Source organism: Gigantopelta aegis, chromosome 9, assembly GCF_016097555.1.
Source record: "Gigantopelta aegis isolate Gae_Host chromosome 9, Gae_host_genome, whole genome shotgun sequence".
NCBI lineage: Eukaryota > Metazoa > Mollusca > Gastropoda > Neomphalida > Peltospiridae > Gigantopelta > Gigantopelta aegis.
This window is the reverse complement of record NC_054707.1, coordinates 35,277,218-35,296,586: the sequence shown is the minus strand read 5'-3', so window position 1 is coordinate 35,296,586 and position 19,369 is coordinate 35,277,218. Positions and strand designations below refer to the sequence as shown.

At 35.9% G+C, this 19,369-nt stretch overlaps 1 protein-coding gene across 1 annotated transcript in view; it reads right to left on the bottom strand.

Annotated features, from left to right (window-relative positions):
* The window catches only part of LOC121381540 (eukaryotic translation initiation factor 4 gamma 2-like), a 39,108-nt gene that overhangs the window by 7,350 nt on the left and 12,389 nt on the right, over positions 1 to 19,369 (bottom strand). The window contains exons 2-20 of the mRNA XM_041510868.1: positions 15,557 to 15,619; positions 14,860 to 15,000; positions 14,048 to 14,150; positions 13,664 to 13,774; positions 13,134 to 13,200; positions 12,581 to 12,673; positions 11,721 to 11,890; positions 9,905 to 10,015; positions 7,217 to 7,288; positions 6,758 to 6,899; positions 6,438 to 6,539; positions 5,870 to 6,004; positions 4,924 to 5,174; positions 4,494 to 4,574; positions 3,702 to 3,784; positions 2,914 to 2,966; positions 1,845 to 1,924; positions 940 to 1,198; positions 142 to 346 (exon numbers count right to left, since the gene is read on the bottom strand). Coding sequence (XP_041366802.1) covers positions 142 to 346; positions 940 to 1,198; positions 1,845 to 1,924; positions 2,914 to 2,966; positions 3,702 to 3,784; positions 4,494 to 4,574; positions 4,924 to 5,174; positions 5,870 to 6,004; positions 6,438 to 6,539; positions 6,758 to 6,899; positions 7,217 to 7,288; positions 9,905 to 10,015; positions 11,721 to 11,890; positions 12,581 to 12,673; positions 13,134 to 13,200; positions 13,664 to 13,774; positions 14,048 to 14,150; positions 14,860 to 15,000; positions 15,557 to 15,619 — 2,322 coding nt within the window. The remainder of the gene's footprint in view (positions 1 to 141; positions 347 to 939; positions 1,199 to 1,844; positions 1,925 to 2,913; positions 2,967 to 3,701; positions 3,785 to 4,493; positions 4,575 to 4,923; positions 5,175 to 5,869; positions 6,005 to 6,437; positions 6,540 to 6,757; positions 6,900 to 7,216; positions 7,289 to 9,904; positions 10,016 to 11,720; positions 11,891 to 12,580; positions 12,674 to 13,133; positions 13,201 to 13,663; positions 13,775 to 14,047; positions 14,151 to 14,859; positions 15,001 to 15,556; positions 15,620 to 19,369) is intronic.

Below are 19,369 nucleotides of genomic sequence, written 5' to 3'. Positions count from 1 at the left end.
TCAAAATAAAATTCGCCAACTGCTTTCAAAATTCGCAATTGGCGAATTTGGCCAGTGCCAGAGCTAGCCCTGGGTAAGACCATCTTAACCTTCCCATTCCTAGTACTGGTTACATTTAGTATTAAATACTACTGAGCTTACCAAGTGGTGAGAATGTTTATGAATCCTGTGGTTTTTTGCATGTTGGTGTCCACTCTGTCCCTGATCCACTTGAAGACGGCCGCCGCCGAGGGTTCGGTCTGAATCTGCCTCCACAACTCAGACTGAATGGTCAGTAGTGGAAACAGGAAGCCCAGATCACGGTCTTCAAGAATTTCAAGCATTCGTTCTTTCTTCTGATCAATTTCTGTGATAAGTTTAAAAAAATTGTCTTGGTTTAATGACACCACTGGAACACATTGATTAATAAATCATTGGCTATTGGATGTCACACAATTGGTAATTCTGACACAGTCATCATAGGAAACCCGCTACATTTTCCTAATGCAGCAAGGGATCTTTTATATTCACTTTCCAACGGACAGGAAAGCACACCAATTTCTATGATAAAGACAAATCATTTCCATACACTTATTTTAACAAGGTATGTGGGCTTGAATACCGTATTTACCTTTATATATATAAAAAAAAATCATCACATTTTTGGTTGATCTTTTTTATTAAAAATGTCTGCAAAATCTAAACTTCTATGGTCATACATTTTCCTACTAAATATTTGCAAAGAAAACAAAATACTGAACAAAGGAAAATAATAATTTAACACAATTTTGAACTATGGCCATTTGCGGATCCATCTAGCTTAAGATTTTCTGACACTGTCACCACAAAGCTATTCCAACACAAAAGACAGTGAGTGATCCTCAGAATGCGGCACAAAATCTGAATATATATATATATATGCATGCTACCCATACAAACTGTCAAATATGTATTACTAACCTGGCAACATGTTCTTCAGATTGACCTTGCTATCGTTGAAGACTGTGAGAAGCCATTGCTTGTCGCGAACAGTGTGTAGATGTTGCAGAGTGAGTAGGAACAAGGGATGGTGCGTGCCATTTTCCATCGGCTGTGCCAGCTCACCCAACGAGATGATAGCCTCACTCACCGCACCCGCAGCAAAAAGAGCCACATGTGATCGCACCAGTGGGACATCCTCTTCGAGGTCGGGCATCTTCACAATCACTTTGTGCAAACTCTACGAAGAAAAATGTACAACAGATTGCTATCCTGCCTGTGAGATGGTGCATATAAAAGATCCCTTGCTACTAATGGAAAAATGTAGCAGATGTCCAACATCCAATAGCCGATGATTAATAAATCAATGTGCTCTAGTGGTGTCGTTAAACAAAATAAACTTTAATACACTTTTTTTTTTTAACCAGATTGTTTTGTTATTGAGTTTTGTGTTCTGCACAATGTAGTTTTGAGAAACCAGGTTAAATACAACACTTTTAACATGGACACAAATGTTCATTAATGCCACAGAAAAAGTAAAACCTCTATTTTGCTTTCAGTTGCAAGTAAGACAATAACTAACAAGACAATTAAGATTACTTTCAAATATATACACAATTTTTACACCCATGTGATGTTGGCAAGATATCATTTGCCAATATATCTATCTTTACACAAAGTAAATAAGCTAATATTGAGTGTATAAAATTATATAACTCATTAAACACTTATGTAGTATTCTCCGACATATGAAACTGAGATCTGACAATGGGATAATTAAATAATTAAATAATTAAAAAAACATGTTCTGTCAAAATTAGTTTAGTGTGCATTCTTCCCAAATTATCTTAACTAATAAGTTATATTCAAGATTCGTATGGATATACCTGCATAAAATGATCAGACGTAGCAAGATTTTCCTTCTTCAGTTCACATATCAGTTTAATCACATTCTCACGTTCTTCATCTGACAAAAAAGAAAAGAAAAGAGAACATGTCATTAAAGATTGCATAGCATTTTGGAACACCTATTACAGTGTATATAAGAAGTTGTTATCCACAGTTCAAGATATACAGGGAAATATAACCAGTATGACACAATTTTGTAAAGCTACATCGTAACATAATCCGGCTTTCCCAGTCTTAGCTCTGTGTAATGGTTTTACAAAATGACGTTTTTTTTTAAATGCCATCATTTTGTAGTCTCCTAGTTACGTTTGAAACGTTTTAACATGGTCCTGGTTATTCATAAAAATAATATTATGAATAATGTGGATAATAAAGAAATTATTACTCGTGTGTGAATTGTACTGATTTTACGAAACTTTTGTCAGGATTCAATACAAGAATCCTGACACTCGTTTTATAAAAACAGTATGATACAGCAGCTTGTATCATAATCTCTGTAACCAACATTCTTAAGAGTATTTACTGTAGTTTGATTGGAGGTGGTAAGGCAGAGTGGCATGGTAACTTTATTTCTCTTTCAATTATACTACAAGGGATAATTAATATTTTCATTTTCTTGGTTCATTATTGCTATTTTACATTAATGTTTTCTTTCTGCTAAAGTTTAGAATTATTTTATATAGCAAGGTGTTCAATATAGGCTCCACAGTCTGTTGGCAAGTCATCCCTGCTGATAACAAATGGCAAGTGTGTTGAAATTAATCATTCGCCACCTTACTTTACTCTATTTAATAATATTCTAAAAAACATAATAACCTTTTTAACCTCTATACCTTTACCTCCTACTTCCCCTCTTTGTCATAACTATTATACCGTTAATTTTAGAATGACAATAAATAATGTTGAAACCAAACCACTAATAAGCTACATGTAATAAATACTGCTTATTTGGTCAAGCCTACAATTGTTGTCAATTCTACAACACTTGACACCAAGAAGTGTTCTATCATTGTTAAGCTAAAAACAGTTTAACAGAATAACCCCCACCTGTTTTGTCAATGGTTTCTGTCATCAGTTGAGCTAACAAGTCTGGCAGCAGCCTAAATCAAAACAAAATGTTGATTCATATAAATTTATTTTTTTGACATTGACAACCCACCACGAATGTACCAAATAATAATAATAAATAAAAATCATTATTTGACTTTGTTCCATTAACTTTTCACAACTACTACTTCCAAAAGTACATACATATCTTTATTTCAATAACCAACTAACGAAAAAAGAGTAAAGTTTGTTTTATTTAAAGACGCCACTAGAGAACATTGATTTTTTAACATCGGCTATTGGATGTCAAACATATGGTCATTCTGACAGTTTTTTTTAGAGGAAACCCGCTATCGCCACATAGGCTACTCTTTTACGACAAGCAGCAAGGGATCTTTTATTTGCGCTTCCCACAGGCAGAATAGCACAAACCAGGGCCTTTGTTGAACCAGTAATGAATCACTGGTCGGTGCAAGTGTTTTACACCTACCCATTGAGCCTTGCGGAGCACTCACTCTGGGTTTGGAGTCGGTATCTGGATTAAAAATCCCATGCCTCGACTGGGATCCGAACCCAGTACCTACCAGCCTGTAGACCGATGGCCTAACGACGCCGCCACCGAGGCCGGTCCCACTAACAAAATGAACTCAAGTACTGAAACTGATAGAGAAAATATTGGAACTTCTCATTTAGCAAAGGCAAACACAATAATATTTAATAGATCAAAACCAAACTTCGGCAAAACATATTACCAAAAGATTTAATAATGTTTTCACCTATCTACTTACATCTTAGGAACTGACAACTGTTTAATAGTGGACACGGCAGTGTTATAGTCACCATTTGACAAGAAGTCAGCCAACAGAGCAGTCTGAAAAATAATGACAAGAAAAATAAAAATAAAAAACAAATGACATCATTGAACAAGATATTACATAAAATACTAAGTACAGTCTATATTGTTAAGAATACCAACATGTCTTCGAAGTGCTTGTTAACAAATATTATCTCAAGCATGGACAGTCTATAAAATCACTGAATACTCATCAAATAAAGGAATGGAATTCTTAACGACACCCCAGCCCATTATAAATAGAAATTAGGTGTCCTTATATATAGTAACTTTGACAGATGATATATGCTATGACAGGCACTGAAGATAATGGCAACTGGGAAACACAGCTATATCTTCAAAGTGGGATAGTGTAGAAATCGTTGCTAACACATAATATATTGCTCCTATTCATCAAATAAATGAATACTGGACAACCTATTTGACACAACAAATAAGAAAAAAGAAAGATTGTTTAATGAAATCAGAATACTGTAAAATATAAGACATCGGTCTGCCATCATAAGTCAGGGCTAGCTCTGCCAATCGCCAAATTCGCCAATTGCGAAATTTTAGGAAGAATTGGCCAATTTTTATTTTAACTTGGCGAACAAATTTCATGTAATATATGGTATTTTGTTGGAAAATAACTGATTTAGCATTTAATAAGATAATCTGGCGAAATGTTTTGCTCATTCAGAGCTAGGCCTGCAAGTACCATGTGGACAATAGAATCAACATTACATACCACAGCTTTTTCCATGTCTTCCTTAGAGATTTTCTCCTTGTTAGACTTATTCTTGTCCTGACTGATCTGTTTAATGGTAATCTGAGCCGGAAAAACACAAACATTTATTATTACAGAATGAAATCAAGTTTTTTGGCAGTTAAGATGACAAATATATCAATTAAATTTGTATTTAATTGACAATCATCAATATTATTACAATTATTTGTCGTAACTTCATAAAAACAAATCTATATGAATACAAGACGACTTTTCTCAAAAGTGGACTCTACTGCACAGAATATCTCAATGTTTAATTTTCAACCATAAAATATTACTCTTTTTACCATTTATTGTAACCACATAAAGACAAATCTATATGCATACAAGACACCTTTTTGCAAAAATAATGTCATCTCTAATGTATAGGATATCTCAATGTTCTACTCACTTGCTTAGCTGCAACTGGATTTACAGCCGGTCCGGCTACCTTGGGCTGCAGGTTAGTAAAAGAGCCAATTGTGGGTGGTCCTTGTGCAGACTTTGGTAGCATGTTTGGAGATGTGGGCTTCAAGACGGTGAAGTTCTTCACCGGTCTCAGACTGACCTCATCCTTAGACGTGCGTCCACCAGATGTTGGCTGTATAGTGGTTGTTTGCTGTACGGTCATCCGCTGAAATCGTGGGGGCAAGTCGCGGTTCGCTGTAAACATACAGGGTTCAGGGTTAATAAGGAAGGAAATGTCTTATTTAACGACACACTCAGCACATTTTATTTATGGTTATATGGCATCGGCAGGGTTAATAATGTTACCAAACAAAGATATTGAACATCAAATTAAGTTGAGGCTAAATATGCCATATTTTGCACACTTGAATGTATTATTTCATATTGCTACTACTCCCCCCCCCCCCCCCCCCAAACCATATTCATTCCGACAAAACTGCTAATAAAAACTCACCTATCCCAATAAACAATTATATTATAGAATATTAAAGAAATCAAGTCACTGTAAAATTATAAAAAATATATGTTAGCTAGTAATGATGATATACATAAGTGTTTTATCACAACAAAATATAAAATATTTGTGTATAGCACACATTAAACAGATAAGCAGTTACTTACACCTGCCACTTGCTAAATCTGAATTGGCGATTTTTTTTTTTTTTTGCAATACTTAATATTTTGTTGCAAAATAGCTATAGATTTGCATCTTTCAGATAATTTGGCAATATTTTCTCCGATTGCTCAGAGCTTGACCTGGCTACTGTTTCACATTAAGATTTATAAACTGCATTCTGGAATAATTAGGATCTTACTATCATCCATAGGCAGTTGTATACAGTGTTTTGTCATAAAATAAACTAAGTCTAATGAAATCAAAGAACAAAAACCTTGAGGCTGCTGTTTATAATGATTTGCTTGTTGCTGTTGTGAGTTTGGCGACAACTGCTGCATGTTCTGATTGTTGTGTTGATTTCTCGGACTACCCGTCATGTCTTGGCGACGGTTATTGTAGTTGTTATAACCTGAGTAAAGAAAACAAAATCAAGACATGATCATGTCAAAATTAATCTAAAATGGCTCTGCCAATTTCGTTTTTCTTTTCAATGCAACTGTTATTGAAAAAATAAAATAAAAAAATAACCTGAGTAAAGAGAACAAAATCAAGATTTGATCATGTCGAAATTAATCTAAAATGGCTATGCCAATTTCTTTTTTCTTTTCAATGCAACTGTTATTGAAAAAATTAATAAAAAAATAAAAAAACTCATCCATTCCCCCCACTATTTCACAAAATGTACATTTACAATAAAAATCCATGTTAATTCTTTCACTTTCAAAATCAATGATGTGTTTTCCAGACCAATTTCTTACACTATATCACAATTTTAACCATTGCCTACTTAGTAAAAGTAATAACCAATAAATGACATGTAAAGCTACTACAGTGTACATTACCTTGATTTTGTTGGTTGTTTCGGTTTCTTCCCATGTTATTCTGATATGTAGACCCATACCCATCTGTCTGAATCACACCTGGGCCTGTTCCTATGGAGTTCACTGAAAATATGCAACAAACACACTGCTAAAAGATCAGCTTATAAATAACAAATTCTAAGATGGACAATTTTGTTTTTCACAATTACATACCACAAACAGTTGTGATTTTAAAATTAACATACTCTGATCTACACATAATGGCAACAAAAGAAATATTTAAATTTAAATAAAATAAAATTCTTTTAGATATGATCATGATAATTTTTCTAGGAGCTTACCCATTGATCCAGGAGGTGCACTAAACAAATCTCCTAATCCAGAGTGACCTCCCTTCCACATTCCCGCATTACCATTCATCATTCTACCTCCCATCATAGATGATCCTCTTCCATGATTTCCTGACGTGTAACCACCAAGTTCCTGTATTAAAAAACCCCACCAATGCAATGATCACTTTATTTTAATTGGAATGAAAACACTGCATTTTTCAGTATCTTTGAAAGACTAGATAATTAATGTCTTACAAAAGCAAACATCATTCTACTCTAATGTTGCTCTTAACTGCTTATACAATAGCTTCTGGCCAGCATTAATATGAGACAATTGGCAATCAAACATTCTAATGTACCACATTATTCAATGAGAATATAACATGCTCCAATGGCATTTATTTACTTGTTAAATTACTATATTATCAGTATTCATTAAATTTTAATAACATTAAAATACAAACTTACACTAGCTGCTTCTTGTCGTATCTGAATAATTGTCCTAGGGCCATTTTCCTGTCGTCCTCTACGAGGATTCCACTGTAAATTAAAACATAACAGAACTCAGATACATGGCCAATGTTTTAATATCTTTCAATATTTTAATTGTGGTGTTATTTAAAAAAGAACCCCATAAGACTAGAAATGTTCAGCATGCACAAGTCATTATGATTAATAAAAAAATAGTGTTTTTGAAGGATAGCCAGCATAGACTATTTTTGTTCATTAATATAACTGATCCTTTAATAAAACATTTATAATTCATTAATCAATATCAAGTATACATAAAAACACAATTAACTCATTACCACATAGAACCGTGTTTTGACGTATGGTACATTTCTCCATGGAAACGTCTTTTGACGTGTAAGCGCATTTCCATGCAGACGTCTTTTGACGAGTACGAAAAAACCCTATTATAACTTCGTAAATATTCGGTAATAAACCGACGTATTTTTCCAAAGTTCAAAGTTCAAGGTCTGATGAAAATTTCCCACAAGCCATGTCGTGACTGTTTATAAATAAAAACAGGTTATATCCGGGTTTTAACAACACGTGTAGCAAAATTTTACAAAATGTCGACCATGGAAGAAAACAGTGAAGAGAGCGATGGAGAGTCATTATTTGAGGGTTTTGATGAGAGTGAAGTAGGGGATGATATTTCTGACATTGATGTTGGAAATATATCAGTAAGTGATGTTGAATCAAGTGACGATGAACTGTCCGACGACGCTGAAGATGGTGACCTGAACTGGACCGATCAATTTGACGACACTTTCTTGGTGAACGATTTTCGTGAAGAAACTGGACCTCAACTGCCTGAAGATTTTGATGTAAATACTGCTTCGCCGTTAGACTATTTTTACATGTTATTTCCTTTGACATTATTTGCTAATATTGTTGACCACACAAACAACTACGCAATTTGGAAAATGGCCCAATCCGGCGAAAATGACCCAAAATGGATAGCTACCACCGTTGAAGAAATGGCCGCGTATATCGGACTGAACATCTTTATGGGGATCGATTCCAAGCCACATTACAACATGTACTGGTCAACAGATGAATTTATTGGAAATGCTGGTTTCAAAAAAACAATGACGTGCAATCGTTATGAAAAACTAACGCAGTATTTTCATGTGACAGACCGACAAAGTGAACCAGAACGCAGATCTCCAAACTATGACCGGCTATTCAAAATTAGACCCATCATGAACACTGTGAAAGAAACATTTTTTTAAGTCGTACAAACCACAGAGGTAGATGGCTATTGATGAGGGAATGATCAAATTTGCTGGAAGAAACTCCATGAAACAGTACATGCCAGCCAAACCAGTGAAACAAGTGAAAGTGTGGATGAGATGTGAATCCAAAACCTCGTACCTCACAAAGTTTAATTTTTACTTGGGCAAATCAGACAAGACATACGAAAATGGCCTGGGACACAGAGTTGTAACTGAACTAACTGATGATCTACGAGGAAAACATCACCATGTATATTTTGACAACTTCTTCACCAGTGTCAAACTACTGAAAGATCTATTGAAAGACGGCATATATTCTTGTGGAACTGTTCGACAAAACCGGCGACACTTTCCGGATGAACTGAAACGCGTGAAAAAAATGCAACGTGGAGACAGCAAAATTGTGCAGTCGGCTTCAAAGAGAAACATTACAGCTGTTATTTGGCAAGACAAGAAGCAAGTGAGTATGCTGAGTAGCTTGAGTCCTCCACAAGACATCCTAGAAGCAAGCAGGAGGATTGGAAACAACCGGGTGCAGCTCAACCAGCCACATTCTGTACACAGCTACAACAAGTACATGAACGGTGTCGACAAACACGACCAGTATCGCCTGAAGTATGATGTGTCGAGGGAGAGCAAACGGTGGTGGAAGTACTTGTTCTTCTTTCTGGTGAACTGTGCCATTGTGAATGCATATATCCTGTACAGTTTATCGTCAAAGAGAAGAACCCAGCACAAGCGATTCACGCACTTGGACTTCCGGAGGGAGCTTGCCAGGGCCCTGGTTGGAGGCTTCACTTCAAGAAAGAGAAGTGCCATGTGTGACATTCAGGACATTCCTGTTGCTAATGCAAATGTGAGATTGCATTGCAACACACACATGGGCAAAGCACGCAGGTGCAAAGTTCACAGCAAAAGTGGAAAGCGCAAAGAAACTGTTTATGGGTGTGAATTGTGTGGGGTTCATTTGTGTAAGGAGGGGTGCCATGCAAAATTCCATAACACTCAGTGACATTCAAAGGACAAAATTCAAGTGGAACACTTCAAACTTGTAAATAGAACATAACATTTTTATTATAATTCTTTTTCATACAGTGGAACACTTTTTATTGTTTTGTGACTTTCTATTGTGATTTTTGCCTGAAACATAACCAAATATGACAATGTAAGTAACATTTTAAAAATATTCATCCTTTTCTCTACATTAGCTGTTATTTCATTTTTTTTCTAGGATGTATATATAAAAAGTTATAACTAATTTCCTTTGTTGTGTGGTGTTATTTGCTAATTGGCAAATTGTCTTATGGAGATGCTGCCTGCAGGGCCTAAGTAGGTCATGGTGCTTAGCAGCCAGCAGACAATAGGGCTCTATGTGGTAATGAGTTAAGGTATATTAAAATTTACAACATACCTTTCCTGCCCTCAAATCTACCACATCTTGCAGCATAAACCTGATACGTGAAGGCAAATGGGCGTTTTTGCCAAAGAGCTCTATTCGCTCAAAGTATTTATCCATCCAGGCCTGAAAAATAATAACATTTTATAATCTTAGCCGAATTACAAAAGGCTCAATTCACCTATATTAGTTTTAATACACTCTTTTATCAAAACTAATGCAACAATACGAGGGGAAAACCAAGAATACATTTCGACATTAAAACAATTAATGTCAATTTTTTTCTTGTATGGATACAACTTTTTCTCAAAAAAAAAGCATAAAATTTATGAATTTTTAAAGTCAAAACAAATTTTTTGGTAACCATTTAAAAATTTCCAGAAAATACACAGTATATGTGCAATCTTACATTGTTCGCTAATGCACTACAGTTTAATGAACTTTTGTTCTTTTGCCATCACAACAGGCAGTCAACTGCCTTAATACAACAAACCAGTCATTCACTGTATATATAATCAGGTCCACCAAACAAGTATATATGCATGTCACAATACTTTATACAAGAAATATATTACTATACATTTGGAAAAAACTTGGTGTTTCTCTTTCATGGATACATTACCTGTAAAAACGATAAGACTACCGAGTGAATCAGAGCCAAAGCATGACATCCGAACTGAACAGCGAAGGGAAAAAAAAGGAGAAGTTACAGTCACCTGACCGGAACTAGAGGGAAAGAGGAAAGAGTGCACTTGTTTGAGGACAGGTAATGTTGAAAAGAAATTAACTTGTGACATGACAGTGGAGAAGTATTTTGAGTGTTAATGGCTACCGTATAATTTTAACATAGTACTTTGATAAATGACTGCATCTAAAAGATATTGAAGAATTCACTGGGATAATTTATTCTAAATGATTAAATAATAAAAACATTCAAGAACAAGCCTTAGTAATCTCAGCTGTCTGTCCAAGAGTAGGATAATGGTTAGTGGTGGTTGTTGTTGTTGTTGACTTACCCATTTAGTTGCAAAAACACTCGCTCTGGGTGGGAGCCGATACCAGGATATAAACCTCAAACTTAAAAGTTTGTGATCTGTTAATTACCATAACACCAACATCCACAAGTAATACAAGTCCTAAATCTTAAGTACAATGTTTACCTTTGCTTGAGGGGTGTCCAAGCATGGGCCGACAGTGCACATTATTTGACTCTCTCTCTCTCTCCAGGTAAATCTATACACGTTAAAGACACTATTTACCTTTGCTGGAGGGGTGTCCAAGCATGGGCCGACAGTGCACATTATTTGACTCTCTCTCTCTCTCCAGGTAAATCTATACACGTTAAAGACACTATTTACCTTTGCTTGAGGGGTGTCCAAGCATGGGCCGACGGTGCACATTATTTGACTCTCTCTCCAGGTAAATCTATACACGTTAAAGACACTATTTACCTTTGCTTGAGGGGTGTCCAAGCATGGGCCGACAGTGCACATTATTTGACACTCTCTCTCCAGGTAAATCTATACACGTTAAAGACACTATTTACCTTTGCTTGAGGGGTGTCCAAGCGTGGGCCGACAGTGCACATTATTTGACACTCTCTCTCCAGGTAAATCTATACACGTTAAAGACACTATTTACCTTTGCTTGAGGGGTGTCCAAGCATGGGCCGACAGTGCACATTATTTGACACTCTCTCTCCAGGTAAATCTATACACGTTAAAGACACTATTTACCTTTGCTTGAGGGGTGTCCAAGCGTGGGCCGACAGTGCACATTATTTGACACTCTCTCTCCAGGTAAATCTATACACGTTAAAGACACTATTTACCTTTGCTTGAGGGGTGTCCAAGCGTGGGCCGACAGTTCGCATTATTTGACACAGACACTCCAGGTCTTCCGCCATGTCTTGGATTGGGGTGTTCTTTTTCTTCTCCAGAAGTTGTTTGATGCACCGGTGCAGAATACCCTCGTGCAACATTTGTAGTTTACCGAGCTCTCCTACAAAACAAATTTAACAGTCTGTTATCGGCTCTTTTTATATTTATTATTTTGTTAAAGCTGCATTCTCAAAGTTGCAAGTGCCATATTTGGTTATTTCTACATGTATTAATGTAAAATAATTACGAATGCATTAATCTTACATATAAATTGTGCACAATTAACAAAAAATATTAAAATTGTAATATGCTGCCCCCCTCAGTGTAAACATCGGTTTATAAATTTATAAAACAGAAAAAATATTATTTAGATGTAATTTTTGTGGACATATAAAATCAAGAATTAAAAAAATAGCAGTTTGTTTTGTTTAACGACACCACTAGAGCACATTGATATTTATTAATAATCGGATATTGGCAATTTGAGTCTTAGAGACAAAACCCGCTATATGCACCATCCCACAGACAGGATAGCACATACCACGGCTTTTGATATACCAGTCGTGTTGCACTGGCTGGAACGAGAAATAGCCCAAAGGAAATTTTTACATTTGAAAGAAAAGCAAATAAATACTTTTGGTCAATACGAAATTTCTTTCATGGTTAAGTTTATAAATAAATTTGAAAAAGACACGACTTTAGAAAACAGACATCCTAAATTGCACATTTACTTTTATATTGGAGCATGAAGTTAAAATAACATCAGAAAAATCACTAGTACAGAAGTTCAAAACATTTAGGCATATCATACCGATAAACTTAATGTTGCCGAGCATTTTCTGCTTGGCCAAATGTAGCTGCTCCACCTCTTCGTCCGTAAGCGGTCCATCTTTCTTGTCAAACACTAAAATCAAAATAACATTCTTATAAAATTTCATCTCAACACCAGGCACACAAATTTTTTTTTATGCCATGCTGACTAATAAAATGGTTCAACTATACAAAATGGAACCCCTTTTGTTTTTACATAACGTTACATTTTCAGATTTCATATATGAACTGATAAAACACAGCTCGTTCATTTGAGTGGTTATGGGTGTAGGAAAAGGAACTATAATTACAATACACCAACAGAACAATTTATTCATGAATTTTACACTGCGATATTATGGATGATTTTGAATCAATCAAGCGAAGGGGAGACAATTTACAGGTTTTTTAAAATGACTCTCGTCACACAATTTTTTTTTTTATGTCATGGATTATATACATGTACACATGTATACACACTCAGAAACCGTCTTATATAAGAGCCCTAATAAAAAAAATATTCAAATATAATAGTACATATGAAAGTAATTTACCTTCGGTTGCCTTAGAACGATTTTCAAACTCATCCTGGCACTTGTTTAAAAGAAGTCGCCTGAAGGTCTAAAAAAAAAAAAAAACCAAGGATAAGGAAAAAATGTAATACAATCTACAAGCCATGGAAAAGTACAATGTTAATTTTGTCACAATAATTTAAACACAAAACTACATGGGCATGCCTTTATATGACATGAAATGAAAAAGTTCAAAGTTCACCATGAACATTTATATTTGGAAAGTTGTTAATATTAATCAAGACCAATGTTTGCAGAAATCCAGTAAAAACTGGCAGCGTAATTCGGGTCTCTCCATTTGGAATAGGATGAAAGCAACCCATTGCTGTCCTGACAATCCAGACTAGAAATTTTAAATGATATGCACCGAAACAACCAATTCTAAATCAAACTGATAAAAGGCAAGTGTAACCAACTGTTCACTCTGCAGAGTTGTTGAGTTAAATCTTCTATGAAACTTTTAATGCACAAGTAATTTATTTCCATCCTGACTTGCTGAACAATTAACTTACTGTGATTGAATTGTTGCCTGGCTCGAAGTTTGGTGCGTCTTCACATAGTCGATGGCAGAGTTGGGCATACAGTGAGCTATATTTAGGTTCATCCAAAGCCTTATCAAAAATCTGAAATGGGCAAATATATTTTGTAACAAGTACTTTTTTGCTAACAAGAAAAATTATTTCTTTTAACTTCTATATAACAATATTTATATCTTCAAAACCCCCCAGACATTACAATTATTGCTACAGAAGGAACCGTTTGAATAATAATAAAATTAATTCATAAATTAAGAAAATATTAAAGTTACATGTATGCTCACAAAGGCAGATTACTAGCCTCACTGCAACAATAGACAATAAAGCTAGTACTGTAAAACAGATTTCTCTCTAACTTACCAGAAGAATAATTCCTTTAAGGATAATCTGCGAGTCAATTCCCACATTCAGAAGTTCTAAACTGAGCTTATCAAACTTTTCTGGAGTAAGTTTGTTGAGAATTCTGAAAATTAAAAAAACATCACAGTCTTGTCAAGCAAATGAAATTGTTCTGACATGGGCAAATGCTGTACGACAAGAATTTTGCAACAAAACACAGGCACTAATATAGCTAGTCAAATGGGAGCTTTTTCTTCGGCAAAACTAGATTATTAAAACAGTAGTAACAAGTCAAAACCACCATAACATTTTCGACCTAATCCAATTTAAAAAATAAAATCACATCAAGTTGTTTATTGTCATAGCTCACTTAACAATGTGTTGGTCTATTTTTCTATTGGGTCATTCTGCTGTTTGCAGTGACCAGTCAAGTGTTGTTTAGTTCTCTCAAGATTTATTTCAGTAATGCCAAAAAATAATTATTGCTTTCATTTTAACATAATACCACATTAATTATCAATATTATTAATACTATGGTATTTTAATGAAAATATTTAGTTTTTACTTAAATTTTATTATCGTAAGTAGTGGTATTTAGTAAAGAAACATTACGATTCAAACTGAGTGTATAATTAGGAACATTACAAAAGTAAACGATATTTGTTCACTCCACCTATTTTTATCAAACTATTTTTCCTGGGACGGGAGAAGTCAATTGTCTACTTTTGTCATTCTAGATTAGGGATGTCAGGAGATCAACGAGACAAATATACTGTACATATATATATTCATGTTCTAAAACATGTATTGTCCTGAAGCAGACTAACACTTACGCTCTGACTCTACGGAATACAAGGTCATTTTTGTCCTCTTGTACAGGGACTTCTCGTTTTACTGTGCTTGGAGGGATCCATCTGTTTTTTCCTACAGGTGTTGCTGCACCTGGGCTAGAGAGAGTGGGTGGTCTCTCGTTCCTGAAACAACAAACAAATTCAAACCATCACAAAAAGAACATTTATGAAAACACAACTGTTTCCATAAAAAACAGTAATGTCTCTATGCATCACAATATCCCAGATTTTTGCAATTTGGTGAAGAAACAAGACAAACCTACTGCTGTCGAGTGGTGGACGCATCAATGTTATGAGGAAAAAACCCGAACCAAGAACCCAAAGTAGCTATTAACAATTTAGTTCATCATAAAGATGCCAGTCTCTTATGACCCTACCAGTCTGGTACTGTTAACGACACAATCATAATATATGTCTAAACTAGTACCAGTGGTCTTGTTAAAGATGATGAGGCTGAATGTGCAATATAAAACAATGAGGAAGAAAAGGATGAGCAACAGGATGAGGCAGCATCTAATAAGATTTGAACCAATGCCTTTGACATATTACTGAATCTTATGCCAACCACTGGTCAGGTGCACTCAAGGGAAACCACATTTTTGTACGAAGACATTTTTAAAAATCTGAATCTGCTTTTCTAAAAACACTGGATAAATAATTTAAGTTTTTGAACACTTACCTTCCTCCTAAGTGTGGAGAAGCACCACCCTTCACTAACTTTGCGTCCAGTATGCTGCTTATTCTTATACCAGCACAGCAATAGCACAGTGGGGTGGGGAGGAATCAACAAAAATGGTTTATGACTGTTGAGAACTTCCTTCTGAAAATAAAGGAAAGTACTAGTCCTATAACAGGTAAGCTAAAGCCGAGATTTGTAAACTAATAAATAAATGAGAGTTATATAAATGTTTTTTAATAACACTAAACAAAATGATCCTTCAGAAATGTTGTATTGTCAGTACAAATCAAAACGAGGAGAAGCGGTCAGAATAATAGGAAATATGTTAACTAAAGATTTAATACCGAACACTAAAATAAATCATACACTAAATCTTTTTCAAATTAATTCTTGTAATAGAAAAGAAAATCACAATATTTATTTATTTCAAGTTATTTCCGTGCTTATATCTAATTACGGTTCAAACACACTGTCCTAGGCACACACAGCTATCTGTCCAGGACAGTGGGTTAGTTGTTAGTTATTGGTGGCTAGTGAGAGAAAAGAGGGTGTAGTGGTCTTACACCTACCCATCGAGTTGTTAAAAGTCGCTATGGGTGGGAGCCATTACTAGGCTGTGAACCATGTAACTACCAGCCTTATGTTCGATGGCTTAACCACACCACCGAGGCCGATAACAAAACAGGACTTCTAGTTTATGGTAGCCCCACTCCCATGGCTAGTGATAAAAAAGCATGGCTAGTGATATTCACTTTTGGGCTAGTAAATAACTACTATTATCATGCCCGACGGCTAGTGAAAAAAAAAGAAGCAAAAAGAGTTGTCTATTTTGTAAGTATGAATATCCTGACCCCATCAGAAACCCCAATGTCAGTGTTTTTTTCCTCTATCTCCCTCTTTAGGTAACATATCTAATTATAACTATTATTTAGTAAAATTACATTAATCTAATGTAAAGTAGGGCTAGTTAACTTTTAATAGTGGCTAGTTAACTTAAAAAATCGTATGTCCCATGGCTAGTGGATTAAAAAAAATTTCTAGAAGCCCTGAATAAAATATTTAACATTGTTTTTATTTTGTCAGATTTATAAATGTTGCAAGGAACGTTCATTTAGGAGGGGTGTCATTGCACAGAGCCCAATCTAGAACTTAAAAAGTAGAAGTGACATCTTCCTTCCCGGGAGAGGTTTGATAAAAATAGGTAATGTTAACATTTATCGGTACATTTCACCAAGTTTTATGATCTTTGGAAAGGCACCGATTTAGACAATGATAATATCAAACCAGATTCCATTAACCTTCTGACTACTGCAGGCAAGATTTCTCTACCAACATTACACACACAGGTCGACACACTGTATTCCCCAATTCATTATTTCCCGCCAATTTGCACATGGCACTCGCTGGAAATAACAATAAATAGATTAATTGAGAATATGGCAGCTTTAGTTTTTTGTTTTTCAATGGAAAATACCTGGGAATTTTTAGTTGAAAAAGTGGTTTTTGTTCAAGTATTTTCATTTCACAACAATGGCGATATGTTGCAGTCATTTTCAGGTATCGATAGTTGATTGTGACAGGTAATTTGATAATAAATTTGACAGTTTTAACAAAAAACGAAATATTGGGATATGAATCGTAGTTAAAAACAAACAAAAATGATCAGAAAAACAGTGGGAATAATGGATAAAAATACTGGACATCTGGCCACAATTGCCCATACGTAAACACATTTTAAAAAATTTCTTGTCTAATTTTAATCAACAATAACTGATAAAAAAAAAAAAAAAAATTAGAAAAACCCACAAAAGTAATACTTACAAATTCAAATAGAAACTAATTTATTTATAAAAACATTTATAAAAAGTTATAAATTTGTACACCATCAACATGTTTCTTGTATACTACTCAAAAGAATTTAAGGGTCAAAAATTTATAACCAAATAAGTTTCAGGGTGTATTAGATTGATGATGTAAACTACACCAAAAATTTAATTTATTGTTCCATATTTACAAAAAACCACAAATAAACGTCACTGTATACAAGAAAGTCACATGACATGCTGTCAAAGTTGAAGGTTGTCAAACATGGATTTTACACATTAGAACATTCATTTAATAGTGTGTGAATCCACCCCTGGTGCAAATACACTCGACACATCGTTGCCTGATGCTGTTGATCAGATGTCTGAAGAACTCTTGGGGAATGGCCTGCCATTCTGCCTCTGCCATAAGAAGTTGACCCAGATCATGAAGGTTGGCCGGAGGGGCATGGTTATCCCGAACTCTCCTGCCTAATTCGTCCCAGGCGTCCTCTATTGGGGCCAAGTCAGGCGAATATGCTGGCCAATCCATCCTGGCGATACCTTGTTGTCTGAGAAAGTCCGTTACCACCCCGGCGCGGTGGGGTCTGGCATTGTCATCCTGCAGAACTGCCCTGCCGCCAATCTGCTGAAGGCCTGGGAGAACCAATGGCCGGATAATCTCATTCAGATAGCGGATTCCATTCAGATTGCCATCCACCACATAGATGGGGGTCCTGTGGTGGATAGAGATGCCGCCCCACACCATGACGCTGCCACCACCGAACCGGTGACGTTGTCTAACGTTAACGTCAGCGAAGCGCTCCCCAGGATGTCTGTAGACACGAACCCGACCGTCGTTGAACTGGAGACTAAACCTGGACTCATCAGTGAACATCACTCGACCCCACTGAACACGTTGCCACCGTAGATGAAGCATGCACCAGTGACGTCTGGCCGTTCTGTGACGTGGTAGGAGTGGTGGTCGAACAGCCTGGCGACGGCAGCAAAGATTATTGGCTCTCAGACGATTGCGTATGGTTTGATCAGACACTCGAGTTCCAGTCGCAGTCCACAGATTGTCACGTAATCGGCGTGCAGTGGATGTGCGTTGACGTAGAGCCATATTGGTGATGTAGCGGTCCTCTCTATTTGTAGTGCTTTGGGGTCTTCCCGAACATGGACGATTTCGAACAGAATTCGTTGCTTGGTACCGTTGCCACAGTCGGCCAACGACACTCCGACTGACACCAAGTCTCAGAGCAACATTTCTTTGCGTATTGCCATCCTGAAGCCAAGCAATAGCCCTTCCTCGATCTTCGATAGTCAGTTGACGTCGTACCATTGTCGAATTTGGAGTGTGCACTATACACGAACGCAAGCTCCAATTATACAGAAATTCAGCATTGGGAACATGGAATACACATGCAAAGCATGCAAATGAAGCGCTTTGTGAAAAAGCAAGTTATGGGCACTTAGCAGACCTTTCGGTTTCGCCCTAATTTACGTGCAAATGTAAGCATGTTTTCGCCATTAGAACTAGTCGACAGTGTCAATGACAGTGGATTTTAATTCATTTATGGGTTGCTTAGACCCACTTTCGTCAAAATGGAACAATACCATGCGTGACATTATGGTCTAGCTAATATAATTGACATTCAGAAAATAATGTCGAAAATATCGTCTGACCCTTAAATTCTTTTGAGTAGTATAAATGAATTTAGGAATGCCTATTGCATTTTTTCTTTTAATTTGATTGAACCTAGTCATTTAACACGTTCAATATCTGATGTTTTTCATGGGGGGGGGGGGGGGGGGGGGGGGTGGGTGGGTGGTGTTTCAATGGCTACCATTCAGCATGTTGATTCAGTATGTAGCTCCTTGAATACTTCAGTTTAGTTGTGTACATGCTTTTTGTGCAAAACCAGTTTTTCGGCCCAGCACATGAAATAAATACCTGACTGATTTTAACTTTTGTTGGGTGATGTTATTCAAAGAATGTGATAGCATC